Genomic DNA, 22195 nt, shown 5'->3' with positions numbered 1-22195 from the left:
TTTAAAAGAAACCAAACAAAAAAATATATATAAACATTTGACTGAAGGCTGAGTTTCAAACAATGTTTTTAGCAGGGTTTAGTTCAGTTATACTATTCACAGATTCTAATCACAGATTTACTGCAGCACTCTTTACAATAACTCTAGTCACATTTAGGTACATGGGTAGTGCAATTTTAGTCAAAAATGTACCTCATCAGTGTTAATTTTGTCATACATTTACCTCAGCAGTGCAATTTTAGTCATGAATATACCTCATCAATGGTAATTTAGTCATAAATTTACCTTTGTGCTATTCTAATTATAAATGTACCGCAGCAGTGCTACATAGTAAGTGACGTGAGTTATATTATCTACCATAGACTGTATATAAGTAGATGATGTTTATTCTAAATTGTTTATTCTAAATTTCTATTTATATAATCTGAATCAGTTTCTCTGATTTTGCTATTTATAGGTATATGTTTGAGTAAAATGAACATTGTGGTTTTATTCTATAAACTACACACAACATTTCTTCCAATTTCCAAATAAAAATATTGTCATTTAGAGCATTTATTGGCAGAAAATGAGAAATGGCTAAAATAACAAAAAAGATGCAGAGCTTTCAGACTTAAAATGCAAACAATTTCAAACAATGTTTTTAGCAGGGTTTAGTTCAGTTCTACTATTCACAGATTCTAATCACAGAACTCTAGTTACATTTAGGTACATGAGTAGTGCAATTTTAGTCATAAATATACGTCATCAGTGTTAATTCACTCATACATTTACCTCAACAGTGCAGTTTTAGTCATGAGTATACCTAATCAATGTTAATTCATGAAGTCATACATTTACCTTTGTGCTATTCTAACTATAAATGTACCTCAGCAGTGCTACATAGTAAGTGACGTGAATGATATCGCTTACCATAGACTGTATATAAGTAGATTATTTTTATTCTAAATAGTTTTGGAGCATTTTTATTTGTATGGTTTTCACATTCCTAAAACACCTCCTATAACTTGAAATAAACCTGATAAGGCTTAATGGGAGAATTTGAAATGTTTTTGAAATATTACAATAGTTCATTCAAATGCTCTCTTTTTACAGTTAAAGCTCTCTCTCTGTCTATTTTTAAATACTATTTAAATATTACATGAGGAATTGGTGGCTCGGCAGTTATGTACAGTTTATTGTGATGATATTTACACAGAGAAACAAACAAACAAATGCTAAGGCTATGTTACCTTAGTTAGCTAACGCTACTATCCTAGCCCTGTACAGCTTGTACTTTGTTAAAATGGAAAGCTACCTATGTTTTTCTTATGTTTTTATTTGATTCCTCTCTTCTTCAGTTAATTATAACTGTTTTTAAATTAAATTATCGTCAAAAAAGAAAGAAAATTAACTTATTTAGTTTTAGACAGACTGCAGACTCTCTGAAGTGCTGTTTTATTGAACGCTGGTCAGTACGTGGTCAGTACTTTAAGGCTCCTGCCAAAAGCCCTGAAGGAAATGAGTGGCGGGGTTTTAGCGGCTACAGGGGTTCATTAACCCCAGGGCTGCCCAGCCTTCCTCAAACACTGACGGACATGGAGCCGCGAAACGAAGTGAAAAACGAGCCTGGCAACCGGAAAACATTGACAGCTCTCTCTTTCTTTCTTTCTTTCTTTCTTTCTTTCTTTCTCTCTCTCTCTCTCTCTCTCTCTCTCTCTCTCTCTCTGTCTGTCTGTCCACCTCTGTGCAAATACAAATACGGCTGTGGAATCCACTTTGTGTGAGTGCAGCCCTGAATTATAAGGGGAAAAAAGACAGTTAACCCCTTACACAGAAGGGCCACATGTGGCTCCAGACTTCAGTTCATATTAGTTTCTTCATACGTCATGTTAGTTTCATAGGAATAATTCATAGTAGTTGCTGAATATTAAAGCCTGGAGTTAAAGGGCCGGAGTGTGAGCCCGCACTTCAAAAAGTCTGACAAAAAAACCTTCAGTAAATGTCTAAAATAAAAGAGTTTAATATGTAAATATTAATAAAAATCTATATATAGCGCTTAAACTGCAAAAACAGACCATCTCCACATCCATTAAAATTAGGAAGGTTTCCTCTCCTGTAAAGTTATCATGTGATACACAATTATAAGACAGATTTTATTTAAAACATATCTAAGGTACAGTAGTAGGTTGTAGAAATGAATTAGGACCAGCGGTCTTTGCACCCACAAGTGGTGGTGCTGGGCAGTATGCCCATAGATTTTATAAATAATAAACTATTGATTTTTTTAACTGAACAAGCTGCTTAAGTTGCTCAGTTGGATACTTTTTTGAATTTTTCCACATATTTCTTTCATTTTCCAGACTGGAGGGTGTTGAGTCACATGGGTCACATTTTTTTTAAAGGAAATAGTAAAACAATTAAATTGAAAAAATAAAATAAAATAAATAAAAAAATTAAAAGGATTAAACCTGATAATCTACATGAGCTAAAGTTTTTTTTAATGAAGGGTTAAATTAATTCATTTTTAATTCATTGCTTATTCCTACTTACATGTGATTTCAAATAACCCATTTAAAGCAAAACACACCCATCCACATAAACATCAACATGTTGTAATTAGACCTGACCAGGGGCAGTGAATCAAGAAAAATATACTGAATAATAAGCCTAGGATTCATGGTTAATAAAATGCAGTGTAAACTGGTAGTTAATGAACAATTAAATTGAATTTAAACACTGCTACAGAACATACAAAACCTACAATATCTTAGCACTTTTATTAGATTAAAAAAAAATGCTAACTACCATGTTTAAAATACACAGTTTTTCCTCCAAATAGTGAATTTACTGAGAAAGGGAAGATCCTTCTTAATATAACAATGTAAAGCATTTTTTTAAGCTTTGGCTGCTTTTTGAAAGAGACAGCACAAAAAGGCAGACAATCATAACAGAGCATTATTATAATTTCACATGAAAATTTTGTGGAAATTAGTGTAAAATTATTTTATTCAGTCTTTTTAGGATTTTATGTCAGTCAATTCAACTTTGATAGATTCACATTATGTCAAAAAGCCTAAAACAACCAAATTAAGATTTAGTGCTTATGATTAATGATATCTGACAATATTTTGCCAATGTTGCCAACCCCTGTGGTAGTATTACAACTACAGATAGACTTCTTAAAATATTGATTTCTGAAATATTAAAACTTGTTTTCTTTGCATTATTTGAGGTCTGAAAGCTCTGCATCTTTTTTTTGTTATGTCAGCCATTTCTCATTTTCTGCAAATAAATGCTTTAAATTACAATATTTTTATTTGGAATTTGGAAGAAATATTGTCTGTAGTTTATAGAATAAAACATCAATGTTCATTTTACTCAAACATATACCTATAAATAGCAAAATCAGAAAAACTGATTCAGAAACTGAAGTGGTCTCTTATTTTAGCTGAATATGCTTATAAAGGCATTAGAAAAAGCAACCGAACAGTGTTAGGATTGAAAATGATCATGTAGAAAGCAACAGTGTCAAGAAAAACATTTATACGAGATAATTCCATAAGTGGAAAAATAAATTGCACAAAAATATGAAGTATTTCAAAAATAATAAAGTAAAATAAAGTAAAGTGTATGGAGCTTAACACTAGGGGCCTGTATGTGAGCCAACATCTTCAGTTCCTCACTGTCAGAACTCAATAACTTACATATTAGTTTCGCAGTGCTTGCCAAACTATTCACACTGGCTGCTGAATAATTCGTCTGTTAAGATTAATAAGTGAATAATAAGCCTGCAGTTTAAGGGGTTAAAAAAGGAGCCGTTACATGTCTGACATGCTAAATCTGCGGAACTCCTGGGTCGCTGAACTTGATGAGCCGCTCTTTGTTGCTTTGTGAGGCGGGCCATCTGCGGGGCAACTTTTCGGCAAGGGGTAACGTTGCATGGCTCAAAGCAGCCAGAAAGAGAGAGGGGGGCGAGGGGGAGAAAGAGCTACTGCTGCTAGGGTTACGGCTGGTACAGTAAATTCATTGATTTAGCCCACTGTTGCCGGCCCCTCCTATTATTCACCCCCGGCGTTCAGTTGTGATGTAAATATTATCTTACAGCTCGCTTTTAAGCCGGGCACACATCAGTAAGCACCTTTGTGAGAGGGATTAACATCCAGCCAGGGCTAGATTTACCCAGGGCCCGGTGAGGGCTTTGCCTCTGATGCTGCAAATGCTGCGACAGAAACCGAGGAGGGGGGCAGCCAGACTGCTCTCTTTTTTTTCCAGCTGTGCATCTAACTCAGCGTCTCCGTCCACTCCGCACTCCTGCACCTCAAATTCAACCCTGGACTGATTTGTGCTGAAAGTTTACTTCTTTCTTTAACTTTGAGTTTAAGTTGTTTGTTTGTTCTGGAACTACAAGGCTAATGTAGCTAGCGAGCAATGATAGCTTGTGACTGTTAAAAGTGAAATAACTTTTAGGGGTTCTTCTATTCTATTCTATTCTATTCTATTCTATTCTATCTTGTGTAAGAAGCTCTTAAGGTGCTTAAAGGAACATGTTCTATTAAAAACCTTTTTTTGAAGGCTCTCCAAAAAAACAGTTAAACAGTGTAAGGATTTCAAATGTTCATGTAGAAAGCGACAGTGTCAAGAAAAATGTTTTTTTTTTTTTATATATAAACCCACACAGATGTCTTAAGTGGGAAAATAAATTACACAAAAATATAAAGTATTAAAAAATAAATCAAGTAAAGTAAAGTGTAAGGGGCTCAACCCCAGGGGCCTGTATGTTAGCCAACACCTCAGTTCCTCACTGTCAGAACTCAATAACTTACATATTAGTTTTGCGGTACTTGCCGAACTATTCACACTGGCTGCTGAATAATTTGTCTTTTAAGATTAACAAGTGAATAATAAGCCTGCAGTTTAAGGGGTTAAAAAGGAGCCATTTTTAAAGCTTTTTAAATGTTCTCCAAAGAAACCTTGGAGAAAAGTTCTTCAAATAACTATTTTTGACAGTATACCCCACCAACAATTAGCACTGTGCAAACACCATGCATGCTCTAAACTCTTGACATATTGAGGAATCTCAAGCAGTTTATTGTACTGTACGGTGACATGCAAAAGTTTGTGTTTATACAGAATTACATTGGGAAAAAAAGTTTAAAAAAAATGTTCCAAACAAAGTGTGGGCACTCAAATAAATTGGAGCTCACAGATTTGTTTTTGATTCTTTGGTTCTTTAGGGTTTTTGCCCTTAGGTTCTTTTCCCAAGGTCTCAGGCCTTCATAGGGGAATGGCTTTTTCAGAGTCATCATAAGAAAAGGCTAGTTTATACAAATTCCAAAGCTTCATACAACTTCACGTAGCACGTTATAAATAAGCCTTTGTTAATTGACACTTACTTTGAAGTTATCGTTTGGGTCGGGACTTCCAAAATGCTACGTAGATAAAAATTATGACACTATGGACACTATGGAGGATTCTAAGTTCGAATTCAGGTTCATGCTGCTTCACTATGAGTAGCTGGGGCCAGAGAGAGTGCATTGGCTTCCTAGTGAGGCTGCATTTGCAGAAGTTAAAAAACATGCAATTGCTAACTTTTTGTTTTGTCATGTATCGGAGGAGGCATGCGCTTGTCCTTAACTCTGGAAGTGATAGGGTGAGTCCTAATGTGTGTGGGTGTGATAGCTGGCTCAACTAAACTATTCAAAAATGAGGTTCTTCTATGTCATCCCTCAAATAATTATGTATTTTTCCCATTTTCTCCCCAATTTACACTGCCAATTACCCAACCCACTCATTAGGACTCTCCCTATCCCTAGTGATGCCCCAACACACCAGGAGGGTGAAGCACACATGTGAAGTCAGCCACCGCTTATTTTTTAACTGCTGCTGATGCAGCATTGTCGAGTAGAATCACAGCGCGCTCGGATGAAAGTGCAGCAACTCGATTCTGATACATCAGCTCACAGATGCCTTGTGCTGATTGACATCACCCTTTGGAGTGATGTGGGGAGAGAGCACCATCTACCCACCCAGAAAGAGGGCTCCAGTAGCTGATGGCAAGTTACATGAACAGGATTCGAATCGGCAATCTCCTGATCACAGTGACAGTGCTTAGCCCCCAAGTACCTTTGTTTTTACAAAAGATAGATATTTTGCCTATTGCGATATAAAACAGAGATTCAGACCTGAGAAAAAAAATTGGTTAATTCATTTATTCATGGTCATGGAATTTCCTTTTCATATGGATTTAGGTACAAATAATAGAAGATATTAGCATTAATGTTAGCATTCTTTTACCTTTTTACGTTTTTTTTTTTACCACACTCACATTCAATTCAATTCAAATACAGAAATGAAGTTGAAAATGTTGCCTTGTCCTCAAAGGAATTTTTTTTTTTTTTCATTCATTAAAAAAATCCTGTTGTAAAACAAAACCAGGTCAACCCCAGGGTTTCTACGAATCGTCCAGAACAACGTGTCAGATGGTTGTGTCTTTGCTCGTGCTCTGAGAGGCATGCGGCCCTCAGAGAAGTGCCACTTCTTCTGTTATTTGACCTCGCTGCTTTTTCCCCCCTTCTTCTTCTTCTTCTTCTTCTTCTTCTTCTTCTTTTTTTTCCCCCCCAGCTCATAGCCCGCAATTCAATCAGTGCGCAGCCTTAGTCCTTTTGTTACACTGAGCAGCTCTCCGGCCATCTGGAGAGACAGGGCAAAGGATTGATTTTGGCATGTTACAAATAACACTTGATACCTGAATTCAGTGCCCCTGACAACTGTTTACCTTCCAAAAAGAAAGGGGGCCATTATTATAAGATTATGGAGGGTTTTAGGGGGGTGGGGGGGGTTGGTGATGGCGGTGGGTGTTGCGGGGGGTGGTCACGGACTTCAGTGGCTCCCGCTCATTAACAGAAAGCCCGATCCACTCTCCAGACGTAGTGTATTCTCTTTCACTATAAGCATGCAGCAGGGATGACACTCCTAGCCTAGTTCTAAGCAATACTCCCAAAGTGGGCTGGGAAGGAGGATGCTGACTGCTGGTGGGAGGCGGCACTTTAGCTGAGTGCAAAGGAAAGAGGATAAGTGACACTGAAAGAGAGAAGAGAGAGAGAGAGAGACTCTGCTGCCTGACAGGAGATGCTAACATCTTATCAAGTGACAGCTTGTCCCGGCCCGACAGGATGTATGTGTAGCGAAAGGTCAAAGGTCATACTGACCCCCTACACAAATCCACCTCTCTCAAACAATGTGTCTTCTTTCATACAGTTTTGTGTTTTTCACATTTTGGATACATATTTAAAGACTAAATACCTTACTCATCTTACCTTACCTTACAATTACTACACTAATATATCACCTTTTTCCTCTTTCATTAACACACACCATGAGAAGTGGCAGCCAATCACACGCAATGTCTATGCCCAGATTTTTATAGGTATTTATAGGTATATGTTTGAGTAAAATGAACATTGTTTTATTCTATAAACTATGAACAACATTTCTCCCAAATTACAAATAAAAATATTGTCATTTAGAGCATTTATTTGCTCTATTTTTATTTTATTATTACTTCTATAAGTTAAACCATGGTCAATATAATAATAAATAATAGTGACACAAATTTACAAAGATACCTCTGTAATGTCAAAGTTATGTTGAAAGGCCATATTGGAGTCCATATGTTTCTTTGCATACATTATTATACTCCTTTTACCCTGTTCTTCAATAGTCAGGACCCTACAGAGCAGGTATTGTGGTGATGTGTTTGTGTTGGTAGTGTCTGGTGATATAAGTAAGTCAGTCTCGGCAGTGCTGCTGGAGTTTTTAAACACAGTGTTCAATTACTGTCCACTTGTAGATGTTAAGTCAGAGACAGAAGCTCTGAATCTGTTGCTGCACAGTTTGTGTTGGTCCTTCTCTAGTCTTTCATGAGTGCCCACTGGACATTCACTGCTGGCTGGATATTTGTGGTTGGTGGGCTAATCTCAGTTCAGCAGTGAGAGTTCAGGTGTCTAAAAACTCCAGCAGCACTGCTGTGTCTGTTCCATTCATACCAGCACAACACACACTACTTAAACACCACCACTACGCCAGTGTTGCTGCAGTGCTAATAATGACGCACCACTCAGACAACACTGTGCTGCGCTGTGGTGGTCCTGTCCATTAAAGTAAGCAGAGAAACAGATACAGAACTTCAGTCTGTTATTATAGAACTATAAAATGCTCCAATATGGTCAGTAGAGTTAGAAAAATGGACAGTGAGAATAGAATGCATGCCGTTATGTAGGGAAACCTGGCTAAATGTTCAACAATAACTTTTTATCAGCCTCAAATCGGAAGACCAATGCAGTTTTAAGCCACTTTTGTCAGATTATCTCCTCTTATTTCAATATGTAATGTAATGTAATGTAATAAATCAATAATAATTATTGAAATTTCCACAATTTACAGCTACATTTTCTACATTTTGGAAAGTGAGTGCCAGGAATAGAGAATACGTCTAAAAAAAAAAAAAACACCTAAAAAGAAACTTTACTCTTTTATTCCAGATCAATCGAGCGCCGAGTTTCGGGACCGATCAGAAGATTGATTATGATGTGAAGAAGGGGGTCTTGCTGAACGCCCTGAAACTGCTGAACGTCAGGTAAGCTCTGAAGCTCCTCTCCACGCAGTCTTCTTCCAAGCGATAGGGAGGGGAGGAAGTTAAACAAAAAGTACACGTTCAACCTCAGGTTGTTCAGGGCTTCTGAATGTTTTACGTCTCATCGATCCGCTTGATTTCTCCTCTCAGGACTGGAGACTCCGCTCAAAACTGGAGGGCGGAAGCATCCCCTCGTTATTTCAGGCAGTCTAGACTGCGAGAGAGAGAACGCGCTCTGTTGAAAGAATGTTGTTTACGCTTGTTTATTATGTGTAAGAATCTGTGAAACAGGGTGAATAGTGCTCCCAGCATTACGCTCTCTGGGTCCACTGAGTCCCTATGCCTTAGACTCTTACAGTATACTCACGTTTCTGTGTTTATGCGCTTGTTTGGACGTCTCTCTGTGCGTATGTGTGTGTATATGTGTATATGTGAAAGTTTGAATGGGTTTTTGTGCTGTCTGTCAGTGTGTTATTGTTTGCATGCATGATTTGTTGAGTGGGTATATGCTTTTTAAATATTGCTGGGATGGTTTTGGTTCGACCAAGGATTTTCTTTGTCCGTCAGAAAGACTCTAAACTAAAGTTAAAGATTTTAAAATACTAGTGCATCTCAAATAATTAGAATTTCTTTGAAAAGTTATATTATTTCAGTAAATTAGTTCAAAATGTAAAACTCATATATTATATAGATGTTCTACACACAGAGTGATATATTTTAAGTGTTTTTTAAGTGTTATTTTGAAACAGCCGTCTATAATATAGTGGCAACACAATCTCCTGTTGACTGAACTGGTAAAAATGCTTTTGCAGATTAAGTAAAGACTGTTTTTTTAACTTTTATATAACTTAGAAACTCTAATATACTTTGCATATTTAAGGATTTGAGAAAAAAAATTATAATATGTGTCCAACTTACCTTTGAAGGTGAAGTTTCATGTGTAAGGATATCTATACTTGTAATTATAACAGATATGGGCCAGTGGGATGATTTCCCAGCCAGGTATTAAGTCTAGTCATAGACTATATTTTCATTTCAGTGGAAAATCTTCATTCAAAATACAGTCTAAGACTAGGCTTAATCCCTGCCTGGGAAACTGTCCCTATTCTGCACAACAGAGAACCAGTGCGATTAGTCAACTGGCAGAGTCTTAGTCAAACAAGAGCTCTTCAAGCGATTAGAGGACTTGGAGGTGACAGCCCGAGTGTATACATTCATTTATCTTTTGATATAGTTCACATTATATATATAGGTACGTGTGCCTTATGTGCTTATGTGTGGATTTGTAGCCACTCCAGCGCGTGTGCACACGGACAGCGGTCCCCAGGCAGTACACAGAGCTGCGCTGATTGATCATCCCCAACCTGACCTCCAAGCTCGGACTGTCCTCAGCTCAGCTAAATATAGTCCGGCAGAGTAACAGTGGCACTACATCAGGACATAGGAGGAGGTGAATGCGAGGCGGCTCACCGGATCACGTTTCAGGCGTAAATGTACACAGATGCATCGCGATCCTGTTGTCACATCGAATTCCGTCCAGTCTGTCCAGATGTTTCGAGCGGTTCTGCGGATCTCCAACCTGATCCCAGCTGACAGGCAGCGCGGTGCTCCATTAAACAGCCACTATATCCTCACTGACTGAGTGACCTATCGCTTCCTGTTTCCTCCATTCCGAAACGTTAGCGCATCCTCCTGAGTGCTGGAAAGCTGTAATACTCCGGCTCTGTGGGATCTTTCTCACAGTGTCACGGATATAAAGAAAACCCCAGAGCATGAAGGCCTGGGCGGTGAGAAAAAAATGAGACCAGGCCTCCAGAATTCAGGACACCCAGTGACCCTAGGCAGCCTCGACACAACAGCAAATTTAAAGGGCCAGTGAGTGGAGAAATAATCATAAAAAAACGAAAAGAAAGAAAAAAAAACTGCTGGCTGCTTTCCAGCAAAAGCCATATGACCATATATCTGCTGAGCTGAGCAAGTTTGGAGATGTTCCTGGACTTTCTTATTTTACACCGCTGCTGTTAAATGATGCATTACGATGTCTCTGTCTGAAGGTGATGATTCCACTGCATTAATTTTAGTGTATTACAATTGATTATAATCCATTACATTAGCAGTATTAAAATATGCACTCGTTTTTAGCCAAAATCGTAGTCGTAGGTTGGAGAAGTGGGCTTGGGACCTTGGGACATTGTGACCTTGTGGGTTATGTATACACAACAGAGGCGTTATAAATGAGGAGATCACCTCATTGGTTAAAATATGGCTGGGATTGTTCATAATACTCAACATGGGCTCTGGTCAACAAACAGATTTTAAGGGACTGTTCAAGAGGATCAGATTTTATCAGTGATTTAATATATGTTTTGAATTTGACATTAGTGACATTTAGTCAACTAATAATTTGGCAATTTGACTTGACTTGAGTATTTACTCTTAGCATTAATACAATAGTAATAGTAGCATGGTTTTACAGCCTTACAAAGATGGCCCGTGAGTGAACAGACTGTGCTGATATAACAATCATCAGATATTTGCTGATATAAATCTTAACAGTTGCTTTGGAGCTCTGGATATGTTAGTTGACAGGTCCGTAATCTGTTTTGGTTAAGCAAATGTAATGTTTCTGACAGGATTACTTCTAAAGATACAGGACAAAATTTCAATCATTGCTCTCATGCAGAAACTTTGCAAATCTTCTAAATGGCAAACTTACAGAAGAAGGAGAAAAACATCTTTTAATGGTATTTAATGGAAGTCATTTTGAAGCAGTCTGAAGATTAACTTCTAGATTCATATTATGTCAAAAGAGAGAAAAAATAGAAAGAAATTCAGAAATGAAGGTTTTTGCTTTATGGTGTCTTTAACAGTCAAAATTAACTCCCCACCCTTTTGTAAATGTTTAAAAAATATGCAAATAGGTTTGCAGTGAGTTTTGTTATGTTTATTTTGTGTATTCCTTTACTGTAAAACTGCAATTATTTTTCCTAAAAAGAATTAAATTATGAAGTGAATCAGTAAAACATCATTCATGCTTTTCACCCATACTGATACTGGTATTATTTTGCCTTCCACCAACAGAGCGAGTGATAAGCGGCGGAACCTGGCCCAGCAGAAGGCTGAAGCTCAGCGGCGTCTTTACGGGCAAGGCTCCATGAAGAAGCTGTCGGCCGGCTCCTCCGAATGGGAGAAGCAGCGCCTCACGCTGGAGCGGAGGAAAGAGGAGCTGGTATGACTTAATTGTTTTTTCTTTTTATTTTCTGGTGGAAAGTTTCTTAAGAACTTTTCTGTTTCTACAAGTGTAGCACTTTTCTTAGCACGTCTGTGCGCACTATTTAATTATTCATGCTCGGAAATTACGAGGGCGTTTGCATTTCAAACTTTTAAGTGGCAGGTCGGCGAGAAGGTGCGCTGCGCTCCGGTCCGTCTCTTGATTGGTCTTTTGGTCAAGCTTTATTGTATCAAGTGATGAATGAATGTAAAATTGCTGCAGGTAGGTGGTATTTTCAAAGGGCAAGGTGAGAAGCACATAAGAGGGTGAGAGCGTGGGATAGGAGGTTGAGTGAGCGAGCATGTTCTAGTGTTTAGCAGAGATCAGTGACTATAATTGGAGGCACCCCGCTGCTCCGCTGCAAATTGACCAGCTGACCTTTTCACAATTACAGTTTTTGATGTATTAAAATGGGAAAGTGGGACTTAAATCCATATGAATTATGAATTGGCTCACCGTATTAAAAAGTGTAAGGGAGAGGCCGTTTTTGTATGCGGCTCTTTGTTCGCTCCCTAACTCTCCGACTTCATTAAGGCACCTCTAATGGGCTAACGAGTCGTTCCGTTCGTTGTTAGTGTGCACCGGCCTGATTGAACGCTGCCTCTGAGCTCCGAGGAAAAGAAGAAGAATTTTTTTCCTTTTTCTTTTTTTCTCCACTCCTCACCTTTTCCTGTATTTTTGTTTCAGAAAGAACGGCTGGCCCAGGTTCGCAAGCAGATCTCCCGGGAGGAGCATGAAAAGCGTCATCTGGGGAACTACAGGTAGGAAGAGGCTCGGAGCGTCTGGTCTCGAGGGACGCCTCTCCCGGGCTCAACTTACATTTACAGGGTCAGGTAAGGAGCAGGAAGCTCCCGGGAGGGAAAACGGCGGCGGAGAAAGCAGTGCCACACGGCTCGAGTCAGGTGGAGGGGAAATGGGAAAGCAGGCGAAGCTCCAAATGGGAAACGACAGCGGTCAGGGCCCGAGTTCCACACACACACACCTCAATATTCACACACACACTTAAACACACAGGCGCATACACGCGCTCCAGGCCTGTCGTGTGGAGTTGCCGGCCGCTCCTGTCTCAGACGCGAGGCCTTGGAGAACAGACCTCGTCAATTTTTAATACTCACCTGTCAGACGAGCAGATGCCCGCCTCAGAAGATAAGGCAGGGGTCGTTTGGCCTTACCTCGGCCTTCACATATCGCTGATGCTCTTTTGTCTAAAGTGCCCGTATTGTGAACCTTCCTCTGTTTATTAAATAAAAGCCTTCAGTGCAGCATGTCCTAGGGGTGGCCAGTATTGTGTAAAAATAATATCACCGTCTTTTAACAATTTATCTCGATACACAGTGGCTGCACCCAGTTGTATACTAGAGGTTAAAAAAAGTCTAGAATTGATTGATTAGAAGTCAATCTGATTTTATTTCAACATTTCAGACACTGAGCTAAATTAATTTAATCAAGACTGTGTTCTTGAGCAATGATTTTCTACCTGTGGGTTTTGCTGAACTCCCAGTGGGCCACAGTGCTACTGCAAGGCAGGATGTTGGTCAAAAAAGTAAAATGTTTTATTTTTGGTTTTGCAACGTAAAAACTTTTTTTTTTATATAGAGATATTTCAACAAATTAAATTACATATTTAATTCAAGCTTCTTGATTGGTCTGGCATAGTACATTCACATAACTGTCAAAGCTAATGATTAGCAGTCTAGTTACACTGACATTAGTGGAAGTTAGAGTTAAATGTTTAGGAAATTGAGTTTTACTCATTCAATTTGATAGAAAACCTGTTTCATAGTAAAAGATCCTGAGGCAGTTTGAATTTATAGTTCTATTTTAAATAGCCAATGAAATTATCATCTTTCTCCAAACTCACAGTTGATAGTTCTGTATCTCAGATTGGCATTTCAAATACAGTTAAAGTATGCTGATGTAGTGTTCGTCTCTCTCAATCTGTGGGAATGGGAACTTCCTCTATCATTTAGGGAGTCTATACTATTCTTAGTAGTATACGTAGTTAGACAGTTGTGCCACTTCTGAGATGTAAAAACTTGCCTGGAAAGATATATTTACTCTATTTGTTTCTACATCATGTGATTTCACAGCTTTAGAGCAGCACAGTGCCTCAACTGCCTGCTCATCAAGAGTAAGGAGGTCATAAGTTCGAATGCCAGCAAGGGCTCAGTGCTCCATTGTGACTCTCCAATTGCCAGTCAGTCTGGGGACATCATGTGATGGGAGGAATCAAATATCACTTGGGTTTCATTGTTAATTTTGTTTGAAAAAAGCAAAAATAAGCATTTACCGATTCAAACCAGGCTCTAAATGAGCTCATATGCTTACTTGCAAAATCCCAGCACATCCAGTAATAACACTAGGGGGCTGCAGAAAGAGGCTACAGCTAATCAATTCTGGGAAATTTGGCATTATAGCCCTAAACTCAGCAAATATTACCATTGTCGCTAATGCTATGTGGCATCCTGTGGCTGTAAATGTAATTGTGATTCTGGTAAATTCGTTTTTTATGCGCAGAAAAGCTGATTGTGAAGTAACTTACAACAATAATTACAACTATCATCATTTCTCTGTCATGAGATATTTTATTTTGCTTTTCTAAAGTAATTTTTATGCCATGTAATTGTTTTTGCACATTATAATAATTTGTATTTCAAGCATTGTTTCTTTAAAAAGGGGACAATATATATTTTTTCACACAGAATAATTCTGTCTTCTAGATTGTAACTTCTAATTCAAATACAATTAAGTTAAATTATCTCAGTAATCTTAATGCCGTCTCAAATAGAGAATTTTGACATATTTAACTTAATAACACTCACTGTCCACTTCTACATAGTTGTTTCACCTTGTAAAAGTTAGAAAAGTTAGAGACAGGAATGTATCTGTTGCTGCACAGTTTTTACGTAATAAGCAGGTTTGATGTCTCAATTACTACATATATCAACATTTACAGCTCTGAAAAAAATAAGAGACCACTTAAAAATTATGAGTTTCTTTGATTTTGCCAAATTGAAAACCCCTGGAATATAATCAAGAGAAAGATGGATGATCACAAGCCATCAAACCAAGCTGAACTGCTTGAATGTTTGCACCAGGAGTGCCATAAAGTTATCCAAAACAGTGTGAAAGATTGGTGGAGGAGAACATGCCAAGATGCATGTGATTAAAAACCAAAGTTATTCCACCAAATATTGATTTTAAAGATTTAAAGGTTTAAAGATTGACTCTTAAATCTTTATGAATATGAACCTGTTTTCTTTGCATTATTTGAGGTCTGAAAGATTTTTTATGTTATTTCAGCCATTTTTCATTTTGTGCAAAAACAATTGTCTAACTGACAATATTTTTATTTGAAATTTGGGAGTAGTAATTTTGTCAGCAGTGTTCGGTCCTTTCACTTGCCACTATACCACTGTTTGCAGTGAAACAGATTTATTGCAGTTGACGCTTTAAAAAGAAGCTTTAGTCTGGAATGCTCTTTGAATAAGATACACTACCTAATAGCCAATCAGAGCAGGTCATTTGCATATCGCAGTCTTAAAGGAGTAGTAATAAAAACAGCCTGTTTAATTATAGAAGATTAAAACAGGTTGGACCATGGTCATATAAAGAAATTATAGCCACATGAAACCAGAGCAGTGTCAGAAGTGGACTTCAAGTGCAGACAGATCTGAAACGCTGCAATATTGGCTCTTTTAGGCTCTTTCAGAGGAAGCTCTCACTGTCCGCCACGCCAGTGCTCCTTGCTTTATTACCGTGGCCATTTCTTGTTTGCCACAGTCAACCGCCAAAGCGTCTGGCTCTGCCTAATGAAGACCCCGCGACTGGGATGCGACATTGGGATTTGATTAAGGTGCCCTCATTAGACGAGTCTCCTAACTAACCTTTCCCATTTGCTGGAATGGAGTTCAGGTACAGAGACTCTGCTTCAAAGAGGAGCCGTGGCCATTTAGCGTCCGCCGCGTTTATCACTCGACGCTCTATGAGTAATTGTGACGAGTCACTCCGGAATAATGCAAGCACTTAAAAGAGCTCAGAGGAATGATGGGAAATGAAGCTGCTCCTTAAATAGGTCATTTTCTGGCTGATGTAATTGCCTATTCCCTGCATCTCTATCCTAATAAAATATAGCCCTTGAAAAAGATGCTGAAACACGAAGGAAAAATGTGAAAAAGTGCGGGAAATGCAGTATGTGGGTCAGGCCGGGAGTTGTACAGGCGTCACATGTAAAAGAGAAGGCAAAAAGTGTAAAAAACCAATCAGTTTCAGTTTCTGAATCAGTTTTTCTGATTTAGCTATTTATAGGTACAAGTTTGAGTAAAATGAACACTGTTGTTTTATTCTATAAACTACGAACAACATTTCTCCCGAATTACAAATGAATATATTGTCATTAAAAGCATTTATTTGCAGAAAATGAGAAATGGCTGAAATAACAAAAAAGATGCAGAGCTTTCAGACCTCAAATAATGCAAAGAAAACAAGTTCATATTCATAAAGTTTTAAGAGTTCAGAAATCAATATTTGGTGGAATAACCCTGGTTTTTAATCACAGTTTTCATGGTATGTTCTCCTCCACCAGTCTTTTACACTACTTTTGGATAACTTTATGCCACTACAGGTGCAAAAATTCAAGCAGTTCAGCTTGGTTTGGGTTTGATGGCTTGTGATCATCCATCTTCCTCTTGATTATATTCCAGAGGTTTTGGTATTTGGTAAAATCAAAGAAACACATTGTTTTTAAGTGGTCTCTTGTTTTTTTTAAAAGCTGTGTAGTGTAAAGTGCATGAAATATGTGGGTCGGGCCCAGATTTAAACAGGCGTCACATGTTCAAAAACGAGGCAAAAAGTGTAAAAACCACACACGCTGGTAATAGTTTTTTTTTTCTCCCCTCATGCCTCCACACCACAAGTTCAGCCGTAATGCACATATGTGGCTCTTTATGGATGTGAGGGATTTATCCTCGGATCTTAACATTTACATTACTTGATCCCTTGATTACTGCGCGGCTGGCTGAGCTTCTAACTAAAGAGCATGTTCAAACGTCAGCGATACATACCCTAATGTGGTCGGGAGGGGGGGTAGCGACAGCGGCGGCGGCGTCCTGCTGTCAACCCCGCTCTGTTAGCGCTTTGGGAACAGGGTTCAAATATGTAAATATAACAGGTATTACTCATCGCCACCCACAGCCATTTTTTTATGTTGTTTATTTGAATTAATGTCCAACCATTGTTTTTATTACACGCACGGGCAGAAGCCGTGAAGTCATTTAAAGATATATTGGGCAGATAAAGATGAAGGTTTACACTTGGCTGGTCCCTCAGCGTCCGAACATAAACATTAAACCTGTTAGTTTAGTCTTGGGCCTGGAAATCCTTCCAGCGCGAGAGCCGGCGCGATAGTCGGGCCACATCGAGCGCTAATAGACATATCAACAAAAGTGCATTACTTTAATGCCGAGGGCGGTGTGAAAAGAGTGAGCAAGATTTGTTTAGCTGATATGGAAAGCAGGCGAGCTAGCAAGCCCGTGTAGATCAATCTGCCCCACTCACTCAGTCTTTCTCGACCTTACTCGCTTGCTTGCTCTCTCTCTTTCTCTCTCTCTCTCTCTCTCTTTCACTCACTCCCATTCTCTCTCTCTTTCTGCTTACAGACGTATTTACCCCCCAGATGACAAGCTGCTCTTGGAGAAGTATGAGGGTCTCCTCTCGGCTGCTTTTCAGACGTTCCTCGCTGGGCGAGCGGCCTCACTTCAAAAGGAAATGAATAATCCTCTGAAACGAATGAAGGCACGTACCTAAGTCTCAGCTGGCTTTCGTGCTTAGCAACAAACTCAGCTCTTTCTCCATCTCTCTGTCTCTCTGTTTCTCTGTTTCTCTGACTTTTCCATCCATTTCCATCTCTCTCTTTCTTAATGTATCTCCCTTCCCTCTGTTTCCTGTGCATTTAAAATCTTTCTTCAGACAGAAAATAGCGACACAAGAAAGGAAAAGTGTGCCAATGTGTTTTTGTCAATTGTCCTTTGTCAGGTCTTTTGTCTGTCTGCTTCTCATGTCTGTGTTATTCTCAGGTCTGTGTTTCATTCCCAGTGTTTTTCCACTCACCTGTGTTCATTTGTAGCTCCGCCCCTTCGTCCCAGGTGTTTCCTGTTTCCTGTGTGTGTGCACCTCTATTTAAGGTCCGTGTTCCATTTCCCCGGGGTCGATCCTTGTACGTTTATCGTCTGTCAGTGCTCCATGTTTTCCCCAGTTTCCTCAGTCCTGTTTTCGGTAAATCCCTGTGTATTTTGTATTTGTTTTCGTTAATAAATCCCATTTTGTTTGCATTTGCGTCCGCCTCCGCGTCCTCCCTGCACCCGCAGCTGACAGAAGGATCGACCTAAATATGGACGCAGCAAACAAGTGGACCGGCTCCAGGTTGGCGATCCGCCATGCACCATGCGGGACCCCGGCGTTGGAATCCCCGAGGCCTAAAGGACGCCACAGGCCTCGGGGTAGACGTTCTAAGGGGTCCCGCCAGCATGAAGAGGATCCCTTTACGGGGGAGTATTTTCTTGGGGGGGCGCTAAGGGTTGGTGCGTTGAGCCTCGGGTCTCATCCCGTGTTTGGCAGTAGCCATGAGTACCCGAGGCAAGTGGCGCGCAGCCCGTGGGACTACCTGGGATGTGCGCCCAGTAGCTCCGAGGAGGAGGAGGAGCTCTACCCCGCACCAGCCCGTACTCCATTGCCGTTTCCCCCAGGGGCTGTACTCTACCCGCGCTCCGAGTATTTCGCGGCCGAGATGCCGCGCTCCGAGAATCCCGCGACCGAGACGCCACGCTCCGTGAAGCCAGCGGATGGGACGCCACGCTCTGTGACTCCCGTGGCTCATCCGCGGTCCGAGAATCCCGCGGCCGAGACGCCGCGCTCCGAGAATCCCGCGGCCGAGATGCCGCGCTCCGAGTATCTCGCGGCCGAGATGCCGCGCTCCGAGAATCCCGCGACCGAGACGCCACGCTCCGTGAAGCCAGCGGATGGGACGCCACGCTCTGTGACTCCCATGGCTCATCTGCGCTCCGAGAATCCCGCGGCCGAGACGCCGCGCTCCGAGAAGCCGCGCTCCGAGAAGCTCGCGGCTGAGGCTCCGCGCTCCGAGACCCCCGCGGCTCATTCGCGCTCCGAGAAGCTCGCAGCTGAGGCTCCGCGCTCCGAGAAGCTCGCGGCTGAGGCTCCCCGAGACTTCAGCGGTGGCCACGCCGCCCCCCGAGAAAGCGCTGACGGCAGCGCCGCTCTCTGAAGCTCCGGCTACGCTAGCTAGCCTGCTAGCTCCACCGCGCTCTCAAGCCCCACCTGCTTCCAGCTCTCAAGCCCCACCTGCTTCCAGCTCTCCAGCCCAGCCGGATTCCGGGTCTGCGACTCCTGCTCCAGAAGCAAGCTCCGGTCCGGTTTCTACAGCCTCGCCCACTGCTGAATCTGCGGTTCCAGGCCGGATCTTGGCGGCAGCCGCACTCTCAGCTCCCGCTGAATCGGCGTCTTCGCCAGCTGTATCAGCGCTGCCCGCGGCTCCGGCCGCCTCTGACCCTGTTCCCGCGGCTCCGGCCGCCTCTGACTCTGTGCCCGCTGCCACCCCAGTTCATGTGCCTGGGCTACCCGCCTCTGCTCCTGTGCCTGCTCCAAGAACAATGTTTGGCCCTAGGCCCCGTGTCCCTAGGCCAGCAAGGCCTCCTGACTTTGCCCCCAGTGCTGTGCCCAGGCTGTCCCCACAGACTTTTGCTGGTCCTGGGCACCCTCCTATGTTTTTGGTCCCCCTGTCTCTCCCTGTCCTGGTCCCCGTATCTGTGTTCGTTCATGTTCCTGTCCCCTTAGGTTTTTCTGTTCCTGTTCCCGTCACTGTGCTAGTTTCTGTCCCTGTAAGTGTATTTGTCCCGGTTCTCTCGTCCACAGTCCAGTCTCTGTCCCAGTCTAACGTCCAGCCCTCTGTCCAGTCCACTGTCCACTCCTCTGTCCAGTCTCAGCCCTTTGTCCAGTCTGTGTCCCCTGTCCAGTCTAAGCCCCGTGTCCAGTCTTTTGTCCAGGCCTTGTCCTCTGCCCAGTCTCAGCCCTTTGTCCAGTCTGTGTCCCCTGTCCAGTCTTTGTTCATGTCCCCTGCCCTGTCTGCATCCCTGCCCAATGTACAGCCCTCTGTCCAGTATCAGTTCTCGTCCCCTGTCCAGTCTCTGTTTTTCCCACCTCCCCAGTCTCCATTCCAGTCCCAGTATGTATCCCCTGTTCAGTCTCATTTCCCGTCCCCTGTCCTGCCCAAAATCCAGTCTCCATTTGTGTCTAGTGTCCAGTCTAATGTCCAATGTCCGTTCACATCCTTAGTCCAGTCCCCTGTTCGATCTCCAGTCCAGTCCCCTTTGTTGTCTAGGGTCCAGTCTGTGTTTCAGTTTCCTGTCCCGTCCTTTGGCCAGTCTCCTCTCGTCTGTGCTCAGTCTTAGTCTTGTTTGGTATCCTGTTGTGTTTTCCACCCCCTCTTGCCCGGCTCCTGGGGATCTGTTTTTACGCGCCCCGGGAGTTGCGCGTTAAAGGGGGGGTTCTGTCAGGTCTTTTGTCTGTCTGCTTCTCATGTCTGTGTTATTCTCAGGTCTGTGTTTCATTCCCAGTGTTTTTCCACTCACCTGTGTTCATTTGTAGCTCCGCCCCTTCGTCCCAGGTGTTTCCTGTTTCCTGTGTGTGTGCACCTCTATTTAAGGTCCGTGTTCCATTTCCCCGGGGTCGATCCTTGTACGTTTATCGTCTGTCAGTGCTCCATGTTTTCCCCAGTTTCCTCAGTCCTGTTTTCGGTAAATCCCTGTGTATTTTGTATTTGTTTTCGTTAATAAATCCCATTTTGTTTGCATTTGCGTCCGCCTCCGCGTCCTCCCTGCACCCGCACCTGACACCTTCTATTTGTTACATTGACCTCATTGCCTGACTCTTAAAAGCTCCACGTTCCACAGTGAACATAACGTTTTAAAGACATTACAAACCCCATTCAACCTTCCTATTGTTGAAGAAGTGTGCCGCTTTTTCGTTATTTAGAAGCCTCTTAGAAGATGCTTTAAGAGTATTTCTCAAGGTTGGAATGTGCCAGTCTGTATATTTATACGCAGAACTATTGGAGGAAGGTTCTTTAAGAATTATGCTATATCAAAAATCTCAACTTTGATGGAATCTGTTCTTTGAGAACAGTGAAATTGTAAAGCAGTCATCAGAAAGGGTGGTTTTAACTAAGACTAAGTGTAATTACTACACACTAATATTTTGTTGGACCACCTTTAGCTTTGATTGAGGCTTTATGAATTCACTAAGACATTGTTTCACAAGATGATTTATTTCTGCAATATTACAAGAGGATTTATTTCAATCCAGTGTTGCATTATTTTTTCACCAAAATCTTGCAGCATTGATGATGGTAAAATCTGATCACTGCACAAACCCTTCTCCAGTACATCCCATAGATTCTCAATGAGGTTAAGGTCTGGCCTCTGTGGTAAACACAAATCCATGTGTGAAAATGATGATCTCATGCTCCCTGAATCACTCTTTCACAATTCCAGCCCCATGAATCCTGACATTGTCATCTTGGAATCTGCCCATATCATCAGAGAGGAAAAAATCCATTGATGGAATAACCTGGTCTTTATTCAGTATATTCAGGTAGTCAGCTGACCTCATTCTTTCAGCACATACTGTTGCTGAACCCAGACCTGACCAACTGCAGCATCAACCCCACATTATTTACTTACTTAATTCCAGGTGGAGACTTGAGACATTGTATTATACAATGTTAGTATTCCAATGGTCTACTGATCGTTTGATTCATTTTTAGGTTTAGTATATCAGGCATAGCTTTTACACTATAATTATAAAACGTACATCTAAACGATTAGATGTTACAAAAACATGATTATTTTTTAAATAGATAGAATAAAGATAGATGTCCATCAAGTTATTTTTATAATACAAATTTACTGTTATTAGAACATCATAATTTTTGGCATCTATTGATAGATTCAGTTTGGCAATTTTTTTTGTTTTTCACATTCAAAATCTCACTTCACAATTAAAATGCTATAAAATAAATGGGATATTTTATATAGTTTTTCATAGTTATATAGTTTTCCAGATTGCAAAATTAATTCTGTGGAAATGCATAAATATTACAGAGATATTTTCAGAAATTTTCAGAAGCTTGAATTCCTGCCTTTCACGTGAATTTATTTCACAGAATTAATTTTGCAATCTGTTCCTCTTTTCTAACAATTCATTCATTCTCATCAGTCAACTTATTGTGACTGAACTTT

The 22195-nt window shown here is 40.9% G+C and overlaps 1 protein-coding gene across 5 annotated transcripts in view; it reads left to right on the top strand.

Annotated features, from left to right (window-relative positions):
• ttll7 (tubulin tyrosine ligase-like family, member 7) overlaps positions 1 to 22195 on the top strand; it is a 113076-nt gene that overhangs the window by 55196 nt on the left and 35685 nt on the right. For all 5 annotated transcript variants that reach the window (XM_022669748.2, XM_022669747.2, XM_022669749.2 and 2 more), the window contains exons 10-13: positions 8523 to 8617; positions 11696 to 11843; positions 12573 to 12646; positions 17543 to 17678. In XM_022669748.2, the coding sequence (XP_022525469.2) occupies positions 8523 to 8617; positions 11696 to 11843; positions 12573 to 12646; positions 17543 to 17678 (453 nt within the window). The remainder of the gene's footprint in view (positions 1 to 8522; positions 8618 to 11695; positions 11844 to 12572; positions 12647 to 17542; positions 17679 to 22195) is intronic.

This window comes from Astyanax mexicanus, chromosome 16 (assembly GCF_023375975.1).
Source record: "Astyanax mexicanus isolate ESR-SI-001 chromosome 16, AstMex3_surface, whole genome shotgun sequence".
NCBI classification, from domain to species: domain Eukaryota; kingdom Metazoa; phylum Chordata; class Actinopteri; order Characiformes; family Acestrorhamphidae; genus Astyanax; species Astyanax mexicanus.
This window is presented reverse-complemented; position numbering and strand designations above follow the sequence as displayed.